At 45.0% G+C, this 23,913-nt stretch overlaps 1 protein-coding gene across 1 annotated transcript in view; it reads right to left on the bottom strand.

Moving 5' to 3' along the window:
• The window catches only part of sh3tc2 (SH3 domain and tetratricopeptide repeats 2), a gene marked incomplete at its 3' end in the record, with an annotated part of 60,927 nt that overhangs the window by 1,442 nt on the left and 35,572 nt on the right, over positions 1-23,913 (bottom strand). The window contains exons 11-23 of the mRNA XM_052518265.1: positions 22,391-22,441; positions 21,409-21,665; positions 20,761-20,955; positions 20,139-20,440; positions 19,643-19,874; positions 17,863-18,189; positions 12,769-12,989; positions 12,060-12,226; positions 10,332-10,509; positions 8,566-8,716; positions 7,990-8,112; positions 1,816-1,966; positions 1,436-1,632 (exon numbers count right to left, since the gene is read on the bottom strand). Of these exons, the coding sequence (XP_052374225.1) occupies positions 1,436-1,632; positions 1,816-1,966; positions 7,990-8,112; positions 8,566-8,716; positions 10,332-10,509; positions 12,060-12,226; positions 12,769-12,989; positions 17,863-18,189; positions 19,643-19,874; positions 20,139-20,440; positions 20,761-20,955; positions 21,409-21,665; positions 22,391-22,441 (2,552 nt within the window). The remainder of the gene's footprint in view (positions 1-1,435; positions 1,633-1,815; positions 1,967-7,989; positions 8,113-8,565; positions 8,717-10,331; positions 10,510-12,059; positions 12,227-12,768; positions 12,990-17,862; positions 18,190-19,642; positions 19,875-20,138; positions 20,441-20,760; positions 20,956-21,408; positions 21,666-22,390; positions 22,442-23,913) is intronic.

Below are 23,913 nucleotides of genomic sequence, written 5' to 3'. Positions count from 1 at the left end.
GGAAGAGAGAGGGAGGGCAGATGGGGGAGATGGAGGAGAGAAGGGCAGGTGGGAGATGGAGGAGAGGAGGACAGGGGAGATGGAAGAGAGGAGGGCAGGGGGAGATGGAGGAGAGAAGGGCAGGGGGTAGATGGAGGAGAGAAGGGCAGGGGGAGATGGAAGAGAGGAGGACAGGGGGAGATGGAGGAGAGGAGGACAGGGGGAGATGGAGGAGAGGAGGGCAGGGGGAGATGGAGGAGAGGAGGGCAGGGGGAGATGGAGGAGAGGAGGGCAGGGGGAGATGGAAGAGAGGAGGGCAGGGGGAGATGGAGGAGAGGAGGGCAGGGGAGATGGAAGAGAGGAGGGCAGGGGGAGATGGAGGAGAGAAGGGCAGGGGGAGATGGAGGAGAGGAGGACAGGGGAGAGATGGAGGAGAGAAGGGCAGGGGAGAGATGGAGGAGAGAAGGGCAGGGGGAGATGGAGGAGAGGAGGTCAGGTGGGAGATGGAGGAGAGGAGGGCAGGGGAGAGATGGAGGAGAGAAGGGCAGGGGGAGATGGAGGAGAGGAGGGCAGGGGGAGATGGAGGAGAGAAGGGCAGGGGGAGATGGAGGAGAGAAGGGCAGGGGGAGATGGAGGAGAGGAGGGCAGGGGGAGATGGAAGAGAGGAGGACAGGGGGAGATGGAGGAGAGGAGGACAGGGGGAGATGGAAGAGAGGAGGGCAGGGGGAAGATGGAGGAGAGGAGGACAGGGGGAGATGGAGGAGAGGAGGGCAGGGGGAGATGGAGGAGAGGAGGGCAGGGGGAGATGGAGGAGAGGAGGACAGGGGGAGATGGAGGAGAGGAGGGCAGGGGGAGATGGAAGAGAGGAGGGCAGGGGGAGATGGAAGAGAGGAGGGCAAGGGGAGATGGAAGAGAGGAGGGCAGGGGAGAGATGGAGGAGAGGAGGGCAGGGGGAGATGGAGGAGAGAAGGGCAGGGGGAGATGGAGGAGAGGAGGGCAGGGGGAGATGGAGGAGAGGAGGGCAGGGGGAGATGGAAGAGAGGAGGGCAGGGGGAGATGGAGGAGAGGAGGGCAGGGGGAGATGGAGGAGAGGAGGGCAGGGGGAGATGGAAGAGAGGAGGGCAGGGGGGAGATGGAGGAGAGGAGGGCATTGGCCTTTTAGTTAATGTATTCATTAAAAGTGTAAAAGGGTTTGTACTATTTCTAACTAGGCAAGTCATTTAAGAACAAATTCTTATTTACATTGACATTGCCCTATGGGACTCCCAATCACGACTGTTTGTGACACCTCTAGCACAGAGATGCAGTGCCTTAGACCGCTGCACCACTCAGGAGCCCATGTCTCTCTCTCACATACTGAAGTGCTATTCAACTGGAAAGCCTGTACAGGTTAATGAACTACCCAATAGTAAAGAACATCGGCAGTACTTCTGCCCTCCAGAGCCATAGCTTTTACCTTTAGTTTGTGCAGGGTCAGGTCCCCCAGCCTGCAGTAGAGCTTGGTGTAGTATCTAGCCTCCAGGGGGTGCTGCAGTACAGCAGGGCTGAGAGACAGAGACTTGAGGTAGTAGTTCTCTGTCATCTCATACTGCTCCAGACTGTAGTACACTGTAGCCAGACGGTGGTACGCTGCACGCTCGTTCACACACACACCTGGAGGACAATAACATAGCAGGATGGTTATCTACACCAATGGAATGAATAGATTCAAACCAAGATTGGCAGTCCTGGTTAGAGGAAGCAGATCAGTAGCTGGAAGCCGAAGGGTTTCTGCTTCAAATCCCGGTCCAGGTCATAAAAGTGGAAATTGAACTCTGTCCCTCCCTCCTACAGTACCTGTTTTGGTGCTGATCTGTACAGCCAGAATGGCGTACTGTAGAGCCTCTTCGTGTTCTTCCTGGGTCATCAGTAGTTCAGTCAGTTTACTCAGCAGTCTGAACTCTGAGTGGACGTCACGGATGCTCCGAGCAAACGGGAGACTGCCGTCCTGAAACAAGAGCAGAGAACCACTGGTGTTATAATGTGTTGCTTTTACACAGTCTGAGGCCAGAGTATAAAGACACACCTGTTATAATGTGTTGCTTTTAAACAGGCTGAGGCCAGAGTATAAAGACACACCTGTTATAATGTGTTGCTTTTAAACAGGCTGAGGCCAGAGTATAAAGACACACCTGTTATAATGTGTTGCTTTTAAACAGGCTGAGGCCAGAGTATAAAGACACACCTGTTATAATGTGTTGCTTTTAAACAGGCTGAGGCCAGAGTATAAAGACACACCTGTTATAATGTGTTGCTTTTAAACAGGCTGAGGCCAGAGTATAAAGACACACCTGTTATAATGTGTTGCTTTTAAACAGGCTGAGGCCAGAGTATAAAGACACACCTGTTATAATGTGTTGCTTTTAAACAAGCTGAGGCCAGAGTATAAAGACACACCTGTTATAATGTGTTGCTTTTAAACAGGCTGAGGCCAGAGTATAAAGACACACCTGTTATAATGTGTTGCTTTTAAACAGGCTGAGGCCAGAGTATAAAGACACACCTGTTATAATGTGTTGCTTTTAAACAGGCTGAGGCCAGAGTATAAAGACACACCTGTTATAATGTGTTGCCTTTAAAACACACCTGTTATAATGAGGCCAGAGTATAAAGACACACCTGTTATAATGTGTTGCTTTTAAACAGGCTGAGGCCAGAGTATAAAGACACACCTGTTATAATGTGTTGCTTTTAAACAGGCTGAGGCCAGAGTATAAAGACACACCTGTTATAATGTGTTGCTTTTAAACAGGCTGAGGCCAGAGTATAAAGACACACCTGTTATAATGTGTTGCTTTTAAACAGGCTGAGGCCAGAGTATAAAGACACACCTGTTATAATGTGTTGCTTTTAAACAGGCTGAGGCCAGAGTATAAAGACACACCTGTTATAATGTGTTGCTTTTAAACAGGCTGAGGCCAGAGTATAAAGACACACCTGTTATAATGTGCTTTTGCCAGAGTATAAAGACACACCTGTTTAAAACAGGCTGAGGCCAGAGTATAAAGACACACCTGTTATAATGTGTTGCTTTTAAACAGGCTGAGGCCAGAGTATAAAGACACACCTGTTATAATGTGTTGCTTTTTAAACAGGCTGAGGCCAGAGTATAAAGACACACCTGTTATAATGTGTTGCTTTTAAACAGGCTGAGGCCAGAGTATAAAGACACACCTGTTATAATGTGTTGCTTTTAAACAGGCTGAGGCCAGAGTATAAAGACACACCTGTTATAATGTGTTGCTTTTAAACAGGCTGAGGCCAGAGTATAAAGACACACCTGTTATAATGTGTTGCTTTTAAACAGGCTGAGGCCAGAGTATAAAGACACCTGTTATAATGTGTTGCTTTTTAAACAGGCTGAGGCCTGTTATAATGTGTTGCTTTTAAACAGGCTGAGGCCAGAGTATAAAGACACACCTGTTATAATGTGTTGCTTTTAAACAGGCTGAGGCCAGAGTATAAAGACACACCTGTTATAATGTGTTGCTTTTAAACAGGCTGAGGCCAGAGTATAAAGACACACCTGTTATAATGTGTTGCTTTTAAACAGGCTGAGGCCAGAGTATAAAGACACACCTGTTATAATGTGTTGCTTTTAAACAGGCTGAGGCCAGAGTATAAAGACACACCTGTTATAATGTGTTGCTTTTAAACAGGCTGAGGCCAGAGTATAAAGACACACCTGTTATAATGTGTTGCTTTTTTAAACAGGCTGAGGCCAGAGTATAAAGACACACCTGTTATAATGTGTTGCTTTTAAACAGGCTGAGGCCAGAGTATAAAGACACACCTGTTATAATGTGTTGCTTTTAAACAGGCTGAGGCCAGAGTATAAAGACACACCTGTTATAATGTGTTGCTTTTAAACAGGCTGAGGCCAGAGTATAAAGACACACCTGTTATAATGTGTTGCTTTTAAACAGGCTGAGGCCAGAGTATAAAGACACACCTGTTATAATGTGTTGCTTTTAAACAGGCTGAGGCCAGAGTATAAAGACACACCTGTTATAATGTGTTGCTTTTAAACAGGCTGAGGCCAGAGTATAAAGACACACCTGTTATAATGTGTTGCTTTTAAACAGGCTGAGGCCAGAGTATAAAGACACACCTGTTATAATGTGTTGCTTTTAAACAGGCTGAGGCCAGAGTATAAAGACACACCTGTTATAATGTGTTGCTTTTAAACAGGCTGAGGCCAGAGTATAAAGACACACCTGTTATAATGTGTTGCTTTTAAACAGGCTGAGGCCAGAGTATAAAGACACACCTGTTATAATGTGTTGCTTTTAAACAGGCTGAGGCCAGAGTATAAAGACACACCTGTTATAATGTGTTGCTTTTAAACAGGCTGAGGCCAGAGTATAAAGACACACCTGTTATAATGTGTTGCTTTTAAACAGGCTGAGGCCAGAGTATAAAGACACACCTGTTATAATGTGTTGCTTTTAAACAGGCTGAGGCCAGAGTATAAAGACACACCTGTTATAATGTGTTGCTTTTAAACAGGCTGAGGCCAGAGTATAAAGACACACCTGTTATAATGTGTTGCTTTTAAACAGGCTGAGGCCAGAGTATAAAGACACACCTGTTATAATGTGTTGCTTTTAAACAGGCTGAGGCCAGAGTATAAAGACACACCTGTTATAATGTGTTGCTTTTAAACAGGCTGAGGCCAGAGTATAAAGACACACCTGTTATAATGTGTTGCTTTTAAACAGGCTGAGGCCAGAGTATAAAGACACACCTGTTATAATGTGTTGCTTTTAAACAGGCTGAGGCCAGAGTATAAAGACACACCTGTTATAATGTGTTGCTTTTAAACAGGCTGAGGCCAGAGTATAAAGACACACCTGTTATAATGTGTTGCTTTTAAACAGGCTGAGGCCAGAGTATAAAGACACACCTGTTATAATGTGTTGCTTTTAAACAGGCTGAGGCCAGAGTATAAAGACACACCTGTTATAATGTGTTGCTTTTAAACAGGCTGAGGCCAGAGTATAAAGACACACCTGTTATAATGTGTTGCTTTTAAACAGGCTGAGGCCATAAAGACACACCTGTTATAATGTGTTGCTTTTAAACAGGCTGAGGCCAGAGTATAAAGACACACCTGTTATAATGTGTTGCTTTTAAACAGGCTGAGGCCAGAGTATAAAGACACACCTGTTATAATGTGTTGCTTTTAAACAGGCTGAGGCCAGAGTATAAAGACACACCTGTTATAATGTGTTGCTTTTAAACAGGCTGAGGCCAGAGTATAAAGACACACCTGTTATAATGTGTTGCTTTTAAACAGGCTGAGGCCAGAGTATAAAGACACACCTGTTATAATGTGTTGCTTTTAAACAGGCTGAGGCCAGAGTATAAAGACACACCTGTTATAATGTGTTGCTTTTAAACAGGCTGAGGCCAGAGTATAAAGACACACCTGTTATAATGTGTTGCTTTTAAACAGGCTGAGGCCAGAGTATAAAGACACACCTGTTATAATGTGTTGCTTTTAAACAGGCTGAGGCCAGAGTATAAAGACACACCTGTTATAATGTGTTGCTTTTAAACAGGCTGAGGCCAGAGTATAAAGACACACCTGTTATAATGTGTTGCTTTTAAACAGGCTGAGGCCAGAGTATAAAGACACACCTGTTATAATGTGTTGCTTTTAAACAGGCTGAGGCCAGAGTATAAAGACACACCTGTTATAATGTGTTGCTTTTTTTAAACTTTTAACCTGTTATAATGTGTTGCTTTTAAACAGGCTGAGGCCAGAGTATAAAGACACACCTGTTATAATGTGTTGCTTTTAAACAGGCTGAGGCCAGAGTATAAAGACACACCTGTTATAATGTGTTGCTTTTAAACAGGCTGAGGCCAGAGTATAAAGACACACCTGTTATAATGTGTTGCTTTTAAACAGCTGAGGCCAGAGTATAAAGACACACCTGTTATAATGTGTTGCTTTTAAACAGGCTGAGGCCAGAGTATAAAGACACACCTGTTATAATGTGTTGCTTTTAAACAGGCTGAGGCCAGAGTATAAAGACACACCTGTTATAATGTGTTGCTTTTAAACAGGCTGAGGCCAGAGTATAAAGACACACCTGTTATAATGTGTTGCTTTTAAACAGGCTGAGGCCAGAGTATAAAGACACACCTGTTATAATGTGTTGCTTTTAAACAGCTGAGGCCAGAGTATAAAGACACACCTGTTATAATGTGTTGCTTTTAAACAGGCTGAGGCCAGAGTATAAAGACACACCTGTTATAATGTGTTGCTTTTAAACAGGCTGAGGCCAGAGTATAAAGACACACCTGTTATAATGTGTTGCTTTTAAACAGGCTGAGGCCAGAGTATAAAGACACACCTGTTATAATGTGTTGCTTTTAAACAGGCTGAGGCCAGAGTATAAAGACACACCTGCTTTTATAATGTGTTATAATGTGTTGCTTTTAAACAGGCTGAGGCCAGAGTATAAAGACACACCTGTTATAATGTGTTGCTTTTAAACAGGCTGAGGCCAGAGTATAAAGACACACCTGTTATAATGTGTTGCTTTTAAACAGGCTGAGGCCAGAGTATAAAGACACACCTGTTATAATGTGTTGCTTTTAAACAGGCTGAGGCCAGAGTATAAAGACACACCTGTTATAATGTGCTTTTGCTGAGGCCAGAGTATTTTAAACAGGCTGAGGCCAGAGTATAAAGACACACCTGTTATAATGTGTTGCTTTAAACAGGCTGAGGCCAGAGTATAAAGACACACCTGTTATAATGTGTTGCTTTTAAACAGGCTGAGGCCAGAGTATAAAGACACACCTGTTATAATGTGTTGCTTTTAAACAGGCTGAGGCCAGAGTATAAAGACACACCTGTTATAATGTGTTGCTTTTAAACAGGCTGAGGCCAGAGTATAAAGACACACCTGTTATAATGTGTTGCTTTTAAACAGGCTGAGGCCAGAGTATAAAGACACACCTGTTATAATGTGTTGCTTTTAAACAGGCTGAGGCCAGAGTATAAAGACACACCTGTTATAATGTGTTGCTTTTAAACAGGCTGCTTTTAAACAGGCCAGAGTATAAAGACACACCTGTTATAATGTGTTGCTTTTAAACAGGCTGAGGCCAGAGTATAAAGACACACCTGTTATAATGTGTTGCTTTTAAACAGGCTGAGGCCAGAGTATAAAGACACACCTGTTATAATGTGTTGCTTTTACACAGGCTGAGGCCAGAGTATAAAGACACACCTGTTATAATGTGTTGCTTTTAAACAGGCTGAGGCCAGAGTATAAAGACACACCTGTTATAATGTGTTGCTTTTAAACAGGCTGAGGCCAGAGTATAAAGACACACCTGTTATAATGTGTTGCTTTTAAACAGGCTGAGGCCAGAGTATAAAGACACACCTGTTATAATGTGTTGCTTTTAAACAGGCTGAGGCCAGAGTATAAAGACACACCTGTTATAATGTGTTGCTTTTAAACAGGCTGAGGCCAGAGTATAAAGACACACCTGTTATAATGTGTTGCTTTTAAACAGGCTGAGGCCAGAGTATAAAGACACACCTGTTATAATGTGTTGCTTTTAAACAGGCTGAGGCCAGAGTATAAAGACACACCTGTTATAATGTGTGTACATTTCCAATTGAACTGAAACTATTATACAGAAAGTGACTTTGAAATAAGCGTTTACAATAAATCAGAATAATCTGCAAACTCAAGGAGTAGATAGACACTCCACAACCTAACTGTGGTCCTTCTGTAGCTCAGTTGGTAGAGCATGGCGCTTGTAACGCCAGGGTAGTGGGTTCGATCCCCGGGACCACCCATACGTAGAATGTATGCACACATGACTGTAAGTCGCTTTGGATAAAAGCGTCTGCTAAATGGCATATATTATTATTATTATATTATTATATACTAACTTCCTTCTCTGGGGACCAATAAAGTTTATTCAATTCAATGATACCCTGTAGAAGGGCAGTGCCGCCAGTCTGTTCCTGTGGCCTTTGAAGAAGACGTCTCCTGCCTCCTCGTAGATACTCATGGCAAAGCGTGGGTCGTTCATCCTCAGGGCTGTCTTCACTGCCGCCTGCCAATCAATCATAATCAATACATCAGCGTATTGATCCAATGCTGTGAGGGAGTGTCTCGTATGGTCAAAGTCGCAGTACTCGAACATGGGACCATTCAACTCTTACCTTGTTGTTTGGCATTTGGGTCATGCAATGCAGGATGTTATAAACAAGGTTTGTAGAGAAACAGATTGTGACATCATATGATAAAACATGATGATTTGATCCCGTGAGATTATAGGTCAGGTGTGGGGAGTAGATGGTCATCACTGTGGTTGTTGACTGATAAAAGTCCATAATGTTTATGCAGGAACACAGAGGGACACTAATCTATTTCCCTTTGCCTGCTCTTCTTGTCCTCCCTCCCTCCCCTTCTCCCACAGTGAGGGGTCCTGTCGTCTTTGTGGATGAGGTAGTAAATGTCTCTCTCTCTCTCTCATATATATATATATATATATCTCTGAACTCACCTGTAGGTACATGTCAGCCAGTTCGTCTTCATGGATGAGGTAGTAGATGCGTCCCACCTGAAGCCAGGTCTCTGACTCTTCCTCTCTCTTCCCCAGGTCGATGGAGATACGCAGACTCTGCTTACTGTAGTCCAGAGACTTCCTTGATGATCTGTTTGAATTGAATAACTTTATTAATCCTCAGACTCTGCTTACTGTAGTCCAGAGACTTCCTTGATGTTCTGAGAATAGCAAAACAGAAATTCACTCAAAGCAGTTACTTTGCAGTGTTGATAGGGAGAGAGAGAGAGATAGACACAGAGAGAGATAGACACAGAGAGAGAGAGACACACAGAGGGAGAGATAGACACAGAGAGAGAGATAGACACAGAGAGAGAGAGAGACACAGAGGGAGAGAGAGACACAGAGGGAGAGATAGACACAGAGGGAGAGATAGACACAGAGGGAGAGAGACAGAGGGAGAGATAGACACAGAGGGAGAGATAGACACAGAGAGAGAGAGAGACACAGAGGGAGAGATAGACACAGAGAGAGATAGACACAGAGAGAGAGAGATAGACACAGAGAGAGATAGACACACAGAGAGAGAGATAGACACAGAGAGAGAGAGACACAGAGAGAGAGAGAGACACAGAGGGAGAGAGAGACACAGAGGGAGAGATAGACACAGAGGGAGAGATAGACACAGAGAGAGAGATAGACACAGAGGGAGAGATAGACAGAGAGAGAGATAGACAGAGGGAGATATAGACAGAGGGAGAGATAGACAGAGAGAGAGAGAGATAGACAGAGAGAGAGAGAGACACAGAGGGAGAGAGACACAGAGGGAGAGATAGACAGAGGGAGAGATAGACAGAGGGAGATATAGACAGAGGGAGAGATAGACAGAGAGAGAGAGAGATAGACAGAGAGAGAGAGAGATAGACACAGAGAGAGATAGACACAGAGAGAGAGACACAGAGGGAGAGATCGAAATTGAGACAGATATATAAACCTTCTCAGTATTGAGGCAGAGGTAGAGACAGACAGATATATATAAACCTTCTTCTCAGTATTGAGGCAGAGGTAGAGACAGACAGATATATAAACAGTATTGAGGCAGAGAGAGACAGACAGATATATAAACCTACTTCTCAGTATTGAGGCAAGGTAGAGACAGATTATACATCTACTTCTCAGTATTGAAGCAGAGTGAGACTGTTCATCACTCAGTATTGAGGGACAGGTAGAGAAGACAGATATATAAACCTACTTCTCAGTTTGTAGAGACAGACAGATATATAAACCTTCTTCTCAGTATTGAGGCAGAGGTAGAGACAGACAGATATAAAATCTACTTCTCAGTATTAGGCAAGGTAGAGACAGACAGATATATAAACCTACTTCTCAGTATTGAGGCAGAGGTAGAGACAGACAGATATATAAACCTTCTCAGTATTGAGGCAGAGGTAGAGACAGACAGATATATATAAACCTTCTTCTCAGTATTGAGGCAGAGGTAGAGACAGACAGATATATACATCTACTTCTCAGTATTGAGGGACAGGTAGAGACAGACAGATATATAAACCTACTTCTCAGTATTGAGGGACAGGTAGAGACAGACAGATATATAAACCTACTTCTCAGTATTGAGGGACAGGTAGAGACAGACAGATATATAAACCTACTTCTCAGTATTGAGGCAGAGGTAGAGACAGACAGATATATAAACCTTCTTCTCAGTATTGAGGGACAGGTAGAGACAGACAGATATATAAACCTACTTCTCAGTATTGAGGGACAGGTAGAGGCTACTGAGGATCTCTAGATATTCTCCCTCTAGTCTCTTGTCCTTCAGGTCCCTGGACACAGACACACAGTGCTCATAGTAGAGGATACTCTGTCCATACAGCAGCACGTCAGCATAGTGACGACTCAGGACTTTAGCCACCACCATCTGACCTAGAGAGAGAGAGAGAGACACACAAGAGGACAGAGACACAAGAGGACAGAGACACAAGAGGACAGAGACACAAGAGGACAGAGGACAGAAGACAGAGGACAGAGACACAAGAGGACAGAGACACAAGAGGACAGAGACACAAGAGGACAGAGGACAGAAGACAGAGGACAGAGACACAAGAGGACAGAGACACAAGAGGACAGAGACACAAGAGGACAGAGACACAAGAGGACAGAGACACAAGAGGACACAGGACAGGCACAAGAGGACAGAGGACAGAAGACAGAGGACAGAGACACAAGAGGACAGAGACACAAGAGGACACAGGACAGGCACAAGAGGACAGAGGACAGAAGACAGAGGACAGAGACACAAGAGGACAGAGACACAAGAGGACAGAGGACAGAAGACAGAGGACAGAGACACAAGAGGACAGAGACACAAGAGGACAGAGACACAAGAGGACAGAGACAAAAGAGGACAGAGACACAAGAGGACAGAAGACAGAGGACAGAGACACAAGAGGACAGAGACACAAGAGGACAGAGACACAAGAGGACAGAGGACAGAGACACAAGAGGACAGAGACAAAAGAGGGCAGAGGACAGAGACAAGAGGACAGAGAACAGAAGACAGAGGACAGAGACACAAGAGGACAGAGACACAAGAGGACAGAGACACAAGAGGACAGAGGACAGAGGACAGAGACACAAGAGGACAGAGACACAAGAGGACAGAGACACAAGAGGACAGAGACACAAGAGGACAGAGGACAGAGACACAAGAGGACAGAGACACAAGAGGACAGAGAAACAAGAGGACAGAAGACAGAGGACAGAGACACAAGAGGACAGAGACACAAGAGGACAGAGACACAAGAGGACAGAGACACAAGAGGACAGAAGACAGAGACAAGAGGACAGAGACACAAGAGGACAGAAGACAGAGGACAGAGACACAAGAGGACAGAGACACAAGAGGACAGAGACACAAGAGGACAGAGACACAAGAGGACAGAGACACAAGAGGACAGAGACACAAGAGGACAGAGACACAAAGGACAGAGGACAGAGGACAGAGACACAAGAGGACAGAGACACAAGAGGACAGAGACACAAGAGGACAGAAGACAGAGGACAGAGACACAAGAGGACAGAGACACAAGAGGACAGAGACACAAGAGGACAGAAGACAGAGGACAGAGACACAAGAGGACAGAGACACAAGAGGACAGAGACACAAGAGGACAGAAGACAGAGACAAGAGGACAGAGAACAGAAGACAGAGGACAGAGACACAAGAGGACAGAGACACAAGAGGACAGAGACACAAGAGGACAGAGACACAAGAGGACAGAAGACAGAGGACAAAAGACAGAGGTAAAAGTTCAGATAGTAGCTACTTTTGATTTACATGATCGTGATTGATTGTTATCTTTCGTAGTTTTCTTGAACTAGCGTTAAGGTTAGGTTTAGGTTTCGGGTTAGTTTTGACAGTGATATTTACTGGGTAGATTCCTGGTGTGGAGGGTAGGGTTAAGGTAACTCACTGGGTAGATTCCTGGCCTGGAGGGAGATGAGGAGGCCCATCTCATAACACAGCCTGGCGTCCTGGCTCCTCCCCCTGTCCTTGTAGCTCCGCCCCAACCATAGGTAGGTCTGGACGTGTTCCTCGTCAACGGGACTCTCCCAGATCTCCAGGAACAACCACAGAGACCTGAGGGACATACAGTAGGAAACAGTCCCTCTCATTTAACAGGCTACAACCACAGAGACCTGAGGGATATACAGTAGGAAACAGTCCCTCTCATTTAACAGGCTACAACCACAGAGACCTGAGGGATATACAGTAGGAAACAGTCCCTCTCATTTAACAGGCTACAACCACAGAGACCTGAGGGATATACAGTAGGAAACAGTCCCTCTCATTTAACAGGCTACAACCACAGAGACCTGAGGGATATACAGTAGGAAACAGTCCCTCTCATTTAACAGGCTACAACCGTGTAGAGATACAGACACTAACTCGACCAGGAAAGGATTCATATTATTACAAATGTAACAAGCACGCATGTACGCAGTCACCTACTGTATACGCACACACACACACACACACACACACACACACACACACACACACACACACACACACACACACACACACACACACACACACACACACACACACACACACACACACACACACACACTTCTGACCCACTGCTCCCTCAGCCCCACACACCCTCCCTCCTTGCTGACCTGAATAGGAATCGTTCTGCCAGTGTGGTTGCCCCCACGCCCAGTGCCAGGCAGCCCAGGTTGGCGAGTGCCAGGGCCTGGTTCCTTTGGTTGCCACTCTCCCTGGAGATGGTGAGGGCATGGTGGAGGTGGCTGCCAGCTTCGGGGATGCCACCCCGCTGCCGCAGACACAGAGCCAGCAGGTTGTGGATCACTCCCCTCTGGGTCGGGCTGTCGGTTCCCTGCAAGGAAAGAAAGGAGATAGAGGTTTGATTGATTCATTGATTACAAGATCTTTACAAGTCCTGTTAAAAACTACTGTAACACAAGCAGGTGGTGATGATGACACTCATAATATTGTAGAGATAATGTTACCTGTAGAGGCTGTAGATCCCAGAGAGACTGTAGTTACCTGAGAGACTGTAGTTACCTGTAGAGACTGTAGTTAACTGAGAGACTGTAGTTACCTGTATAGACTGTAGTGACCTGAGAGACTGTAGTTACCTGTAGAGACTGTAGTTACCTGAGAGACTGTAGTTACCAGAGAGAGTGTAGTTACCTGTAGAGACTGTAGTTACCCGTAGGGACTGTAGTTACCAGAGAGACTGTAGTTACCTGTAGAGACGGTGGATACCTGAGAGACTGTAGTTACCTGAGAGACTGTAGTTACCTGTAGGGACCGTAGTTACCAGAGAGACCGTAGTTACCTGTAGAGACTGTAGTTACCTGAGAGAATGTAGTTACCTGAGAGACTGTAGTTACCTGTAGAGAATGCAGTTACCTGAGAGAATGCAGTTACCTGTAGAGACTGTAGTTACCTGAGAGAGTGTAGTTACTTGTAGAGACTGTAGTTACCTGTAGAGACTGTAGTTACCTGTAGAGACTGTAGTTATCTGTAGAGACTGTAGTTACCTGAGAGACTGTAGTTACCTGAGAGAGTGTAGTTACTTGTAGAGACTGTAGTTACCTGTAGGGACTGTAGTGACCTGAGAGACTGTAGTTACCTGTAGAGACTGTAGTTACCTGTAGAGACTGTAGTGACCTGTAGAGACTGTAGTTACCTGAGAGAATGTAGTTACCTGAGAGACTGTAGTTACCTGAGAGACTGTAGTTACCTGTAGAGTCTGTAGTTACCTGTAGAGACTGTAGTTACATGTAGGGACTGTAGTTACCAGAGAGACTGTAGTTACCTGTAGAGACTGTAGTTAGTTAGAGACTGTAGTTACCGTTAGAGGCTGTAGTTACCTGTAGAGACTGTAGTTGTAGAGACTGTAGTTATGTTAGAGACTGTAGTTACCATTAGAGGCTGTAGTTACCGTTAGAGACTGTAGTTACCTGTAGAGACTGTAGTTACCTGTAGAGACTGTAGTTACCTGTATGGACTGTAGTTACCTGTAGAGACTGTAGTTACCTGTAGAGACTGTAGTTACCTGTAGAGACTGTAGTTACCGTTAGAGGCTGTAGTTACCTGTAGAGACTGTAGTTACCAGAGAGAGTGTAGTTACCTATAGAGACTGTAGTTACCTGTAGAGACTGTAGTGACCTGTAGAGACTGTAGTTACCTGTATAGACTGTAGTTACCAGAGAGAGTGTAGTTACCTGTAGAGACTGTAGTTACCTGAGAGACTGTAGTGACCTGTAGAGACTGTAGTTACCTGAGAGACTGTAGTTACCTGAGAGACTGTAGTTACCAGAGAGAGTGTAGTTACCTGTAGAGACTGTAGTTACCTGAGAGACTGTAGTTACCTGTAGAGACTGTAGTTACCTGAGAGACTGTAGTTACCTGAGAGACTGTAGTTACCTGTAGAGAATGCAGTTACCTGAGAGAATGCAGTTACCTGTAGAGACTGTAGTTACCTGTAGAGACTGTAGTTACCTGAGAGACTGTAGTGACCTGTAGAGACTGTAGTTACCTGAGAGACTGTAGTTACCTGAGAGACTGTAGTTACCTGTAGAGACTGTAGTTACCTGAGAGAGTTACCTGAGGGATGCAGTTACCTGTAGAGACTGTAGTTACCTGTAGAGACTGTAGTTACCTGTAGAGACTGTAGTTACCTGTAAAGACTGTAGTTACCTGTAGAGACTGTAGTTACCTGTAGAGACTGTAGTTACCTGAGAGAATGCAGTTACCTGTAGAGACTGTAGTTACCTGAGAGAGTGTAGTTACTTGTAGAGACTGTAGTTACCTGTAGAGACTGTAGTTACCTGTAAAGACTGTAGTTACCTGAGAGACTGTAGTTACCTGTAGAGTCTGTAGTTACCTGTAGAGACTGTAGTTACATGTAGGGACTGTAGTTACCAGAGAGACTGTAGTTACCTGTAGAGACTGTAGTTACCGTTAGAGACTGTAGTTACCGTTAGAGGCTGTAGTTACCTGTAGAGACTGTAGTTACCGTTAGAGACTGTAGTTACCGTTAGAGACTGTAGTTACCATTAGAGGCTGTAGTTACCGTTAGAGACTGTAGTTACCTGTAGAGACTGTAGTTACCTGTAGAGACTGTAGTTACCTGTATGGACTGTAGTTACCTGTAGAGACTGTAGTTACCTGTAGAGACTGTAGTTACCTGTAGAGACTGTAGTTACCGTTAGAGGCTGTAGTTACCTGTAGAGACTGTAGTTACTGTAGTTACCTATAGAGACTGTAGTTACCTGTAGAGACTGTAGTGACCTGTAGAGACTGTAGTTACCTGTATAGACTGTAGTTACCAGAGAGAGTGTAGTTACCTGTAGAGACTGTAGTTACCTGAGAGACTGTAGTGACCTGTAGAGACTGTAGTTACCTGAGAGACTGTAGTTACCTGAGAGACTGTAGTTACCAGAGAGAGTGTAGTTACCTGTAGAGACTGTAGTTACCTGAGAGACTGTAGTGACCTGTAGAGACTGTAGTAACCTGTAGAGACTGTAGTTACCTGTAGAGACTGTAGTTACCTGTAGAGACTGTAGTTACCTGTAGAGAATGCAGTTACCTGAGAGAATGTAGTTACCTGTAGAGACTGTAGTTACCTGAGAGACTGTAGTGACCTGTAGAGACTGTAGTTACCTGAGAGACTGTAGTTACCTGAGAGACTGTAGTTACCTGTAGAGACTGTAGTTACCTGAGAGAATGCAGTTACCTGTAGAGACTGTAGTTATCTGAGAGAGTGTAGTTACTTGTAGAGACTGTAGTTACCTGTAGAGACTGTAGTTACCTGTAAAGACTGTAGTTACCTGTAGAGACTGTAGTTACCTGTAGAGACTGTAGTTACCTGAGAGACTGTAGTTACCTGAGAGAGTGTAGTTACTTGTAGAGACTGTAGTTACCTGTAGGGACTGTAGTTACCTGTAGAGACTGTAGTTACCTGTAGAGACTGTAGTTACCTGAGAGAATGTAGTTACCTGTAGAGACTGTAGTTACCTGAGAGACTGTAGTGACCTGTAGAGACTGTAGTTACCTGAGAGAATGTAGTTACCTGAGAGACTGTAGTTACCTGTAGAGACTGCAGTTACCTGAGAGAATGCAGTTACCTGTAGAGACTGTAGTTACCTGAGAGACTGTTACTTGTAGAGACTGTAGTTACCTGTAGAGACTGTAGTTACCTGTAAAGACTGTAGTTACCTGTAGAGACTGTAGTTACCTGTAGAGACTGCAGTTACCTGAGAGACTGTAGTTACCTGAGAGAGTGTAGTTACTTGTAGAGACTGTAGTTACCTGTAGGACTGTAGTTACCTGTAGAGACTGTAGTTACCTGTAGAGACTGTAGTTACCTAGTTACCTGAGAGACTGTAGTTACCTGTAGAGAATGCAGTTACCTGAGAGAATGCAGTTACCTGTAGAGACTGTAGTTACCTGTAGAGACTGTAGTTACCTGAGAGACTGTAGTTACCTGAGAGAGTGTAGTTACTTGTAGAGACTGTAGTTACCTGTAGGGACTGTAGTTACCTGTAGAGACTGTAGTTACCTGTAGAGACTGTAGTTACCTGAGAGAATGTAGTTACCTGAGAGACTGTAGTTACCTGTAGAGAATGCAGTTACCTGTAGAGACTGTAGTTACCTGTAGAGACTGTAGTTACCTGTAGAGACTGTAGTTACCTGAGAGACTGTAGTTACCTGAGAGAGTGTAGTTACTTGTAGAGACTGTAGTTACCTGTAGGGACTGTAGTTACCAGAGAGACTGTAGTGACCTGTAGAGACTGTAGTAACCTGTAGAGACTGTAGTTACCTGTAGAGACTGTAGTTACCTGTAGAGACTGTAGTTACCTGTAGAGAATGCAGTTACCTGAGAGAATGTAGTTACCTGAGAGACTGTAGTTACCTGTAGGGACTGTAGTGACCTGAGAGACTGTAGTTACCTGTAGAGACTGTAGTTACCTGTAGAGACTGTAGTGACCTGTAGAGACTGTAGTTACCTGAGAGAATGTAGTTACCTGAGAGACTGTAGTTACCTGAGAGACTGTAGTTACCTGTAGAGACTGTAGTTACCTGTAGAGACTGTAGTTACCTGTAGGGACTGTAGTTACCAGAGAGACTGTAGTTACCTGTAGAGACTGTAGTTACCGTTAGAGGCTGTAGTTACCTGTAGAGACTGTAGTTACCGTTAGAGACTGTAGTTACCTGTAGAGACTGTAGTTACCTGTAGAGACTGTAGTTACCGTTAGAGGCTGTAGTTACCTGTAGAGACTGTAGTTACCAGAGAGAGTGTAGTTACCTATAGAGACTGTAGTTACCTGTAGAGACTGTAGTGACCTGTAGAGACTGTAGTTACCAGAGAGAGTGTAGTTACCTGTAGAGACTGTAGTTACCTGTAGAGACTGTAGTTACCTGTAGAGACTCTAGTTACCTGAGAGACTGTAGTGACCTGTAGAGACTGTAGTTACCTGAGAGACTGTAGTTACCTGAGAGACTGTAGTTACCTGTAGAGACTGTAGTTACCTGTAGAGACTGTAGTTACCTGTAGGGACTGTAGTTACCAGAGAGACTGTAGTTACCTGTAGAGACTGTAGTTACCTGTATGGACTGTAGTTACCTGTAGAGACTGTAGTTACCTGTAGAGACTGTAGTTACCAGAGAGACTGTAGTTACCTGTAGAGACTGTAGTTACCAGAGTTACTGTAGTGACCTGTAGAGACAGTAGTTACCTGTAGAGACTGTAATAGTGGCTGCAAGGTGTTCTGTGCCCTCTCAGGCTGTCCCGTCAGGACTAACAGCCATCCCAGCAGTACTGACGCCTCAAACCCCTCCTGCTCGTTGATACCTCCCCCGGTCTGTACAGCCTGCTGGGCACAGTGCAGGGCCTTCTCCAGGGCCCCGTGTTGCTGGTAAACACAGGCCAGGCCCAGACATAGGTCTCTCTGGGTCTTAAGGTCGTCATCCCGCTCCGCAATTGCCAGAGCCTGCTGCAGGTACACCACGATCTGGGCTGGGAGAAGAGACGTCCCCTCTTTCCATCGCGGGTTCAGACGCACCTATGAAACATTTACATGTAAAACATTTGAACAATTATAAACTCAGCAAAAAAGACACGTCCTCTCACTGTCAACAGCGTTCATTTTCAGCAAACTTAACATGTGTAAATATTTGAATGAACATAACAAGATTCAACAACTGAGACATAAACTGAACAAGTTCCACAGACATGTGACTAACAGAAATTGAATAATGTGTCCCTGAACAAAGGGGGGTTTCAAAATCAAAAGTAACAGTCAGTATCTGGTGTGGCCACCAGCTGCATTAAGTAATGCCGTGCATCTCCTCCTCATGCACTGCACCATATTTGCCAGTTCTTTCTGTGAGATGTTACCCAACTCTTCCACCAAGGCACCTGCTAGTTCCCGGACATTTCTGGGGGGAATGGACCTAGCCCTCACCCTCCGATCCAACAGGTCCCAGACGTGCTCAATGGGATTGAGATCTGGACTCTTCGTTGGCCATGGCAGAACACTGACATTCCTGTCTTACAGGAAATCACGCACAGAACGAGCAGTATGGCTGGTAGCATTGTCATGCTGGAGGGTCATGTCAGGATGAGCCTGCAGGAAGGGTACCACATGAGGGAGGAGGATGTCTTCCCTGTAACGCACAGCGTTGAGATTGTCTGCAATGACAACGAGCTCAGTCTGATGATGCTGTGACACTCTGCCCCAGACCATGACAGACCCTCCACCTCCTAATCGATCCCGCTCCAGAGTACAGGCCTCGGTGTAACGCTCATTCCTTTGCTGATAAACGCGAATCCGACCACCACCCCTGGTTAGACAAAACTGCGACTTGTCAGTGAAGAGCACTTTTTGCCAGGATCTGCCTTACAGCAGGCATACAAGCCCTCAGTCCAGTCTCTCTCAGCCTATTGCAGACAGTGTCAGCACTGATGGAGGGATTGTGTGTTCCTGGTGTAACTCGGGCAGTTGTTGTTGCATCCTGTACCTGTCCCGCAGGTGTGATGTTCAGATATACCGATCCTGTGCAGGTGTTGTTACACGTGTTGTCTGCCACTGCGAGGACGATCAGCTGTCTCCCTGTAGCGCTGTCTTAGGACATTGCAATTTATTGCCCTGGCCACATCTGCAGTCCCCATGCCTCCTTGCAGCATGCCTAAAGCACGTTCACGCAGATGAAAAGGGAGCCTGGGCATCTTTCTTTCTGTGTTTTTCAGAGTCAGTAGGAAGGCCTCTTCAGTGTAAGCTGTTAGTGTCTTAACAACCATTCCACAGGTGCTTGTTCATTCACTGTTAATGGTTCATTGAACAAGCAGGGGAAACTGTGTTTAAACCCTTTACAATCAAGATCTGTGAAGTGATTTGGATTTTTATGAATTATCTTTGACAGACAGGGTCCAGTCGGTTGTGTACTGTGTAGTAATATTTTGTTTGTTTTTGAAACATTAGAAAGTGATTGCTTAACAAACAAACCATAGCTTACTGAGTTCCTGCTGAACAGTTCTATCCTGTGGAAGGCGTCCTGTAGTGAGTGATCCTGTCCAGTGTCCAGGCTGAGGGATGCCAGGGCCAGGTAGGGCATGTATTTACGGTGGTAGAGCCGGGACAGGAGCCAGTTAAGGTCCAGGGGGGAGATGGGGCGCCCCTCCTCAGCAGACAGGGTAACGGTGAGGAACTGGAGACGCTCTGCGAAGGGCAGGGCATCATCTATCTTTCTATATTAATAATTGTAATAATAATAAGGATTATATACTTGATTTATAACAAGCCTTTATTATACAACAATCACATAAAAGTGATACAGTGTGTGTATTAAAAACATATAAACAAGGTACATAGGTTGTGTCCAAAATGGCATCCTTATTCCCTATATAGTGCATTACCTTTGACCAGAGCACTATGGGACCTGGTGAAAAGTATTACACTATATAGGGAATTGGATGCCATTTGGGAGCATTGACAACACAGACAACACCAACCTAAGGAGGAGGAAGAGGCTGGTGGTGAGATAGCAGGCCCGTGCCTCCAGGTGTTTGTCCCCTTCTACCACAGACCTCCACAGCACCAGCTTCAGCAGCTCAAACTCATCCAGGGAGGTGAAGGTGTGGCTGGGGAGGCAGAGGAGCAGAGCACTGGCCTTCTCCAGGGTCGGGGGCAGCTTGTCGGCCATCTTCTGTTTGAGGTAGATGGCTGTGAGGTTGGTGTACAGGGCGATGAGGAGAGGGAGGTCAGAGAAACCGTCCACGGAGACTCCAAGGGCTTCCTCGTAATACACACGGGCCTGGGACAGAGGGGTGAGAAAAGGACTTTTAAGAGCACACTCATGTTATTCATGTGTGTTTGTGTGTGTGAGTGCATGCATAAATGTATGTGTTTGTACATGTGTGTTTGTACATGTGTGTGTGTGTGTGTGTGTGTGTGTGTGTGTGTGTGTGTGTGTGTGTGTGTGTGTGTGTGTGTGTGTGTGTGTGTGTGTGTGTGTGTGTGTGTGTGTGTGTGTGTGTGTGTGTGTGTGTGTGTGTGTGTGTGTGTGTGTGTGTGTGTGTGTGTGTGTGTTGTGTCCATGTATGCGTACTCTAGTGTTCCTCCCTTCTGCCCTACCTGGGAGTACTTGAGCTTCTTGGCGCAGAGCCTCCCCAGTAGGAAGCATGCCCGTCGGTGTGCCCAGGCCATGCCCGTTCTCTTGGCCCCCTCCCTGACAATCTCCAGGTGGCCCAGTAACTCCTCCTCACTCTGCCCTGAGAACGTCAGCCACAGGAATGAGTGGTGGAGGTCATACAGGGGCAGGAAGTCCTCCTGGAGGAGAGGAGGAGAGGAGAGAGGAGAGGAGAGGAGAGGAGAGGAGAGGAGAGGAGAGGAGAGGAGAGGAGAGGAGAGGAGAGGAGAGGAGAGGAGAGGAGAGGAGAGGAGAGGAGAGGAGAGGGGAGATGAGAGGTGAGGAGATGAGAGGTGAGGAGATGAGAGGTGAGGAGAGGTGAGGAGATGAGGAGATGAGATGAGAGGTGAGGAGATGAGATGAGAGGAGATGAGAGGAGATGAAAGGAGAGGTGAGGTGAGGAGATGTGAGGTGAGGAGATGAGAGGTGAGGAGATGAGAGAGGTGAGGAGATGAGAGGAGAGAATATAATAGAGTATTTTATTGCCAATCAACAGTGCTTGAATAAATGAATAAACAAACACAAGTGAATTGTATGACCCAGACAGGTCTAAATCCTTTCCATTTCTAAACAGTGAACCTGTGACCACTCACCTGAAAGTGATGCATGTTGAGCATGGTCAAGGTGGGGTCACAACCCTCCGACTCCTCCCCCTCCTCCAGGAAAAGGGGTGGGTCATCCTGGAACTCGTTCATCTCTCTGAAGGTGTCGTCCAGACTGAAGGACAGCAGCTCCCCATCACCGCCACGCCCTAAGGCATTCTGGGATGCGTAGGAGAAGTGGTATGGTAGTGTAGCGTCACTCTTCTCTGAGATGATGGACTGCCGGCTACTGGTGGGGGGCTTATGCTCTGAGAGAGAAAAATATGAACACTGATCGAAAGGGTTTAGATACACTGCACATGAATCTCAATGTAATGTACATTGTTCAAGTAAACTGCATTAGAAATGTGGCTATGAAACATCCTTGGCTGTCAAAGAAAATTGTACTAGCAGTTCAGCTTGGTCCAGCAATGTCTATACTGCTTTCTCAACAAAATAATACAATATTCTCTCCCTTGTAAAATGTCATATATGCAAAAAGGTAAACATGATTAGTTTCCTTCTCTCCTCCTAAACAGGGAAGAAAAGCTAAGAGTTTGACTTTGTATAGAGTTCCCTGTTTTCTCTGTTGTTTCCAAAACATCTACAGCTGTCAGGAGAAAATATGATTGTCTTTGACTGAGACAGAAGGATATAAGCAATAAGACATGAGGGAGTATATGTTCTTCTGGACACTCTGCCCTTAGTCGTGGTATATTGGCCACAAACCCCTGAGGTGCCAAATTGCAATAATAAACTGGTTACCAACATAATTAGAGCAGTAAAAATACATGTTTTGTCACACCCGTGGTGTACGGTCTGATATACCACAGCTGTCAGCCAATCAGCATTCAGGGCTGGAACCACACAGTTTATAATGGCTTCTAAACAGTACTCTACCATTCAGCTGTCGCTGTATTAAGAATCTGATAAACAACGTATTAACTTCGATAAACATAATATTACCTTGTTGTTTAGATAACGTATTACTAACCTTGTTCAGGTTGGTTTCTGATGTACGTAAAATCAGACTGATCCAGTCTGTCTGTGGGAAGAACACATGCAATATTTAACCGCCTAAAATAAACAAGTTTACATACATACAAACACAGTGGTTCCCTACCTACAGTAGTCTGACATTACTCAGTAAAACACAGTGGTTCCCTACCTACAGTAGTCTGATAGTACTCAGTAAAACACAGTGGTTCCCTACCTACAGTAGTCTGACAGTACTCAGTAAAACACAGTGGTTCCCTACCTACAGTAGTCTGATAGTACTCAGTAAAACACAGTGGTTCCCTACCTACAGTAGTCTGACATTACTCAGTAAAACACAGTGGTTCCCTACCTACAGTAGTCTGATAGTACTCAGTAAAACACAGTGGTTCTCTACCTACAGTAGTCTGATAGTACTCAGTAAAACACAGTGGTTCCCTACCTACAGTAGTCTGATAGTACTCAGTAAAACACAGTGGTTCCCTTCCTACAGTAGTCTGACATTACTCAGTAAAACACAGTGGTTCCCTAACTACAGTAGTCTGACAGTACTCAGTAAAACACAGTGGTTCCCTAACTACAGTAGTCTGATAGTACTCAGTAAAACACAGTGGTTCCCTTCCTACAGTTGTCTGACATTACTCAGTAAAACACAGTGGTTCTTTACCTACAGTAGTCTGACAGTACTCAGTAAAACACAGTGGTTCTCTACCGACAGTAGTCTGACATTACTCAGTAAAACACAGTGGTTCTCTACCGACAGTAGTCTGACAGTACTCAGTAAAACACAGTGGTTCTCTACCGACAGTAGTCTGACATTACTCAGTAAAACACAGTGGTTCTCTACCGACAGTAGTCTGACAGTACTCAGTAAAACATAGTGGTTCTTTACCTACAGCAGTCGGATAGTACTCAGTAAAACACAGTGGTTCTCTAACGACAGTAGTCTGACATTACTCAGTAAAACACAGTGGTTCTCTACCTACAGTAGTCTGACAGTACTCAGTAAAACACAGTGGTTCCCTTCCTACAGTAGTCTGACATTACTCAGTAAAACACAGTGGTTCTCTACCTACAGTAGTCTGACACTACTCAGTAAAACACAGTGGTTCCCTTCCTACAGTAGTCTGACAGTACTCAGTAAAACACAGTGGTTCCCTACCTACAGTAGTCTGATAGTACTCAGTAAAACACAGTGGTTCCCTACCTACAGTAGTCTGACAGTACTCAGTAAAACACAGTGGTTCCCTTCCTACAGTTGTCTGACATTACTCAGTAAAACACAGTGGTTCCCTACCTACAGTAGTCTGATAGTACTCAGTAAAACACAGTGGTTCCCTACCTACAGTAGTCTGATAGTACTCAGTAAAACACAGTGGTTCCCTACCTACAGTAGTCTGATAGTACTCAGTAAAACACAGTGGTTCCCTTCCTACAGTAGTCTGACATTACTCAGTAAAACACAGTGGTTCCCTAACTACAGTAGTCTGACAGTACTCAGTAAAACACAGTGGTTCCCTT

Source organism: Oncorhynchus keta, chromosome 4, assembly GCF_023373465.1.
Source record: "Oncorhynchus keta strain PuntledgeMale-10-30-2019 chromosome 4, Oket_V2, whole genome shotgun sequence".
NCBI lineage: Eukaryota > Metazoa > Chordata > Actinopteri > Salmoniformes > Salmonidae > Oncorhynchus > Oncorhynchus keta.
This window is presented reverse-complemented; position numbering and strand designations above follow the sequence as displayed.